General features: G+C 42.7%; 1 protein-coding gene across 1 annotated transcript in view; it reads right to left on the minus strand.

Moving 5' to 3' along the window:
• The window catches only part of CENPO (centromere protein O), a 19,455-nt gene that overhangs the window by 5,068 nt on the left and 11,832 nt on the right, over nucleotides 1-2,555 (minus strand). Inside the window, exon 4 of the mRNA XM_008570614.1 lies at nucleotides 939-1,056. Within this exon, the coding sequence (XP_008568836.1) occupies nucleotides 939-1,056 (118 nt within the window). The remainder of the gene's footprint in view (nucleotides 1-938; nucleotides 1,057-2,555) is intronic.

Consider the following 2,555-nt stretch of genomic DNA (forward strand, 5'->3'; position numbering starts at 1 on the left):
AAATAGGAATCCAGTAGGTTCCCTTCAAAAGCAGTGCTGATGCAGACACAGACTCCACGGCTAGTCTGTTTACCACTGAGCCCTGAGGCAAACAATAAGAGGATACCTCTAAACAGATGTCAGGCAAAGTTAATATCTTATTCATCCCTGCATTCCAGCAGTTTCCACAGTGCCTAGGATTTATACACTATGTGCACAAATGTTTGTTGAATGAATGAATATAATAGGCTCTTGCTTCTCCTTGACTCTGGCTCACTTTGATACCGAGTTGTTACAGCCAAGGAGAATGGTGGGAAAGAAAAAAATGTCCCAGATACCAAATTACTGAGAAAGAAATTTTGAAATTTTCATTTTACCTTTTCTCTTTTTTTCCTGAGTGTCAAATAATTTATGATAGACCCCAGTTCTTCCCACAATCCTCTTATGGCATAGATAGGAAAATAAATCTCTATTTATGGTAAAACAGAGACTTGACGGGTTCAAACTATTTGGCCAGTGGCATAAAGCAAGTCAGTAGTAAGAGAAGTTCTAGTACAGGGTCTGGCACAAGATGAACTACTAAAATGAATGGTCTAAGCCAGCCACCAAGCAATCTTCTGTACAAAGAGGCCAATCTTGTAGATAAAGATATGCCTACAGGGCCGAGCCAATGGCGCACTCGGGAGAGTGCGGCACTGGGAGCGCAGTAGCACTCCCGCCGCGGGTTCAGATCCTATATAGGGATGGCTGGTGCGCTCACTGGCTGAGCGTGGTGCGGCTGGTCTCAAAAAAAAAAAAAAAAGATATGCCTACAAACAGCATGCCAGCTTTGTGTGTATATGATGGGATGGGGGAGCAAAATAAATTCTCATGAATTAAGTCCAGGATTAATAATACATCTAACAAACTCACTCATTAGAAATAGAGACCCAGACTGAATTAGGTTAAATATTTTCTACCTGTAAAACGATATGCTTGCAGAGTGGCTTTCATATTTTCCTGTTTTCTTTCTAAAACTTCTTGCTCACTGATCTCCATTGTTTGGTTGGGTTTTGCATTGGCAGTAGATGCTTTAACCTACAAGATACGAGGCAAATCAAATAGGGTACAAAGGTGCATGCCACAAGTCCCTGACCTCACATAACTGGATAAAAGCTAAATGCAGAACATTTTATGTTAAGTAAAGCATCAAGAAATGCTACAGTGACCAGTTAGGGCTATAAATTCACAGAAGAGGAAGAATCTTATGGGGTCACAGTGCTAGGAATCAGAAGTAGAAACTGTGCTGGCTTGAAGAACAATTAGGATTGGGATGGGAATGAAAAGGATGTGAGGGGCAAGAAAAGGGTGGGAAGAAAGTCTAGGATGAGCGCAGGGCGAGCAAAACAGATGGCTGTGAAGAGGCAAGGCTGAAAAAGCTGTTTTGGGTCAGACTGTGCAGGGTTTCAAGTGCTAGGACTCTCACACTTACAATTCTAGCTACGGCCCAGCAGATGGTGTCAGGCTAACCCTCACCCTGAGAATAACTGCAAGCTAGATAAAATACCAAAAATAAATTAGCAAGGAAGCAAATGAACAGACAGAAATATGGTTTGAAGGCAGTAGAGAACAACCCAAATAGCCCAGATTGAAGAGTAAAGATAAACTCTTTGAAGTTAGATGGCTTTCTCTGCAGCTTCTTCCCTCAGAGCATTTGCTGATTTGTATCACAAGGCACATGGGCCAAATAGAAAGCTATACCGCTAGACTTTGTAGCAATCTGTCTGGGGAGACAAAAACTAGAGATCATTGTTATCGAAGCAGCCTTTTCATGGGCCAAGATCCCACAGAAAACAGAACCCAACATTCTGCATGCAATTTGCCCTCCAAGAACTTGCTATAATTCCTAAACTATATATGTGTGACTGGGTATCAGAAACCAAGCAGAAAGAAACTGCTTAGGCTAAAAAGCTAAGCAGAAATTTTGGCAGAAAAGAATCTGGAGTTCAGGGCCTGCCAAGGAAGAGAGGCCTATCCTCAACATACCCACACTTTGAATTGAGGGCCCTATAAGAAGGGCTACATCCTAGGATAAGGGCAAACCAAAAATAGACCACCTCAACTGGATTAAGATGTTATGCCCATACGTTATCTGCCTGCCAGAAAAAACTGAAATTCTCTTTGGAGGAAGATAACATAATGCAGAACCCCTATATTTTTCCATATACACTACCCATCATTGGATCAAAATTACTAGGCATACCTAGTATGAGATAAGAGGAAAGAGGAACAGATGACTGAAAACCATGAGGAAAAAGAAGACAACAGAAACAGATCCACAAGGATTATGCTATTAGAGTTATCAGGCATGTCCATTAAAATAGTTAAAACATGGAGAATTCATACCAAAGAGCTGGAATCTATAAAAGAATCGGATGGAAATCCTAGAACCAAAAAATATGTAACTAGGGCCGGCCCGGTGGCGCACTGGAGAGTGCGCCGCTTGGGAGCGCGGCGGCGCTCCCACCGAGGGTTCGGATCCCATCTGGAGACCGGTTCCCGCTCACTGGCTGAGCGTGGTGCGGGCGCAGTACTGA

This window comes from Galeopterus variegatus, unplaced genomic scaffold, assembly GCF_000696425.1.
Source record: "Galeopterus variegatus unplaced genomic scaffold, G_variegatus-3.0.2 Scaffold620, whole genome shotgun sequence".
Lineage (NCBI taxonomy): Eukaryota > Metazoa > Chordata > Mammalia > Dermoptera > Cynocephalidae > Galeopterus > Galeopterus variegatus.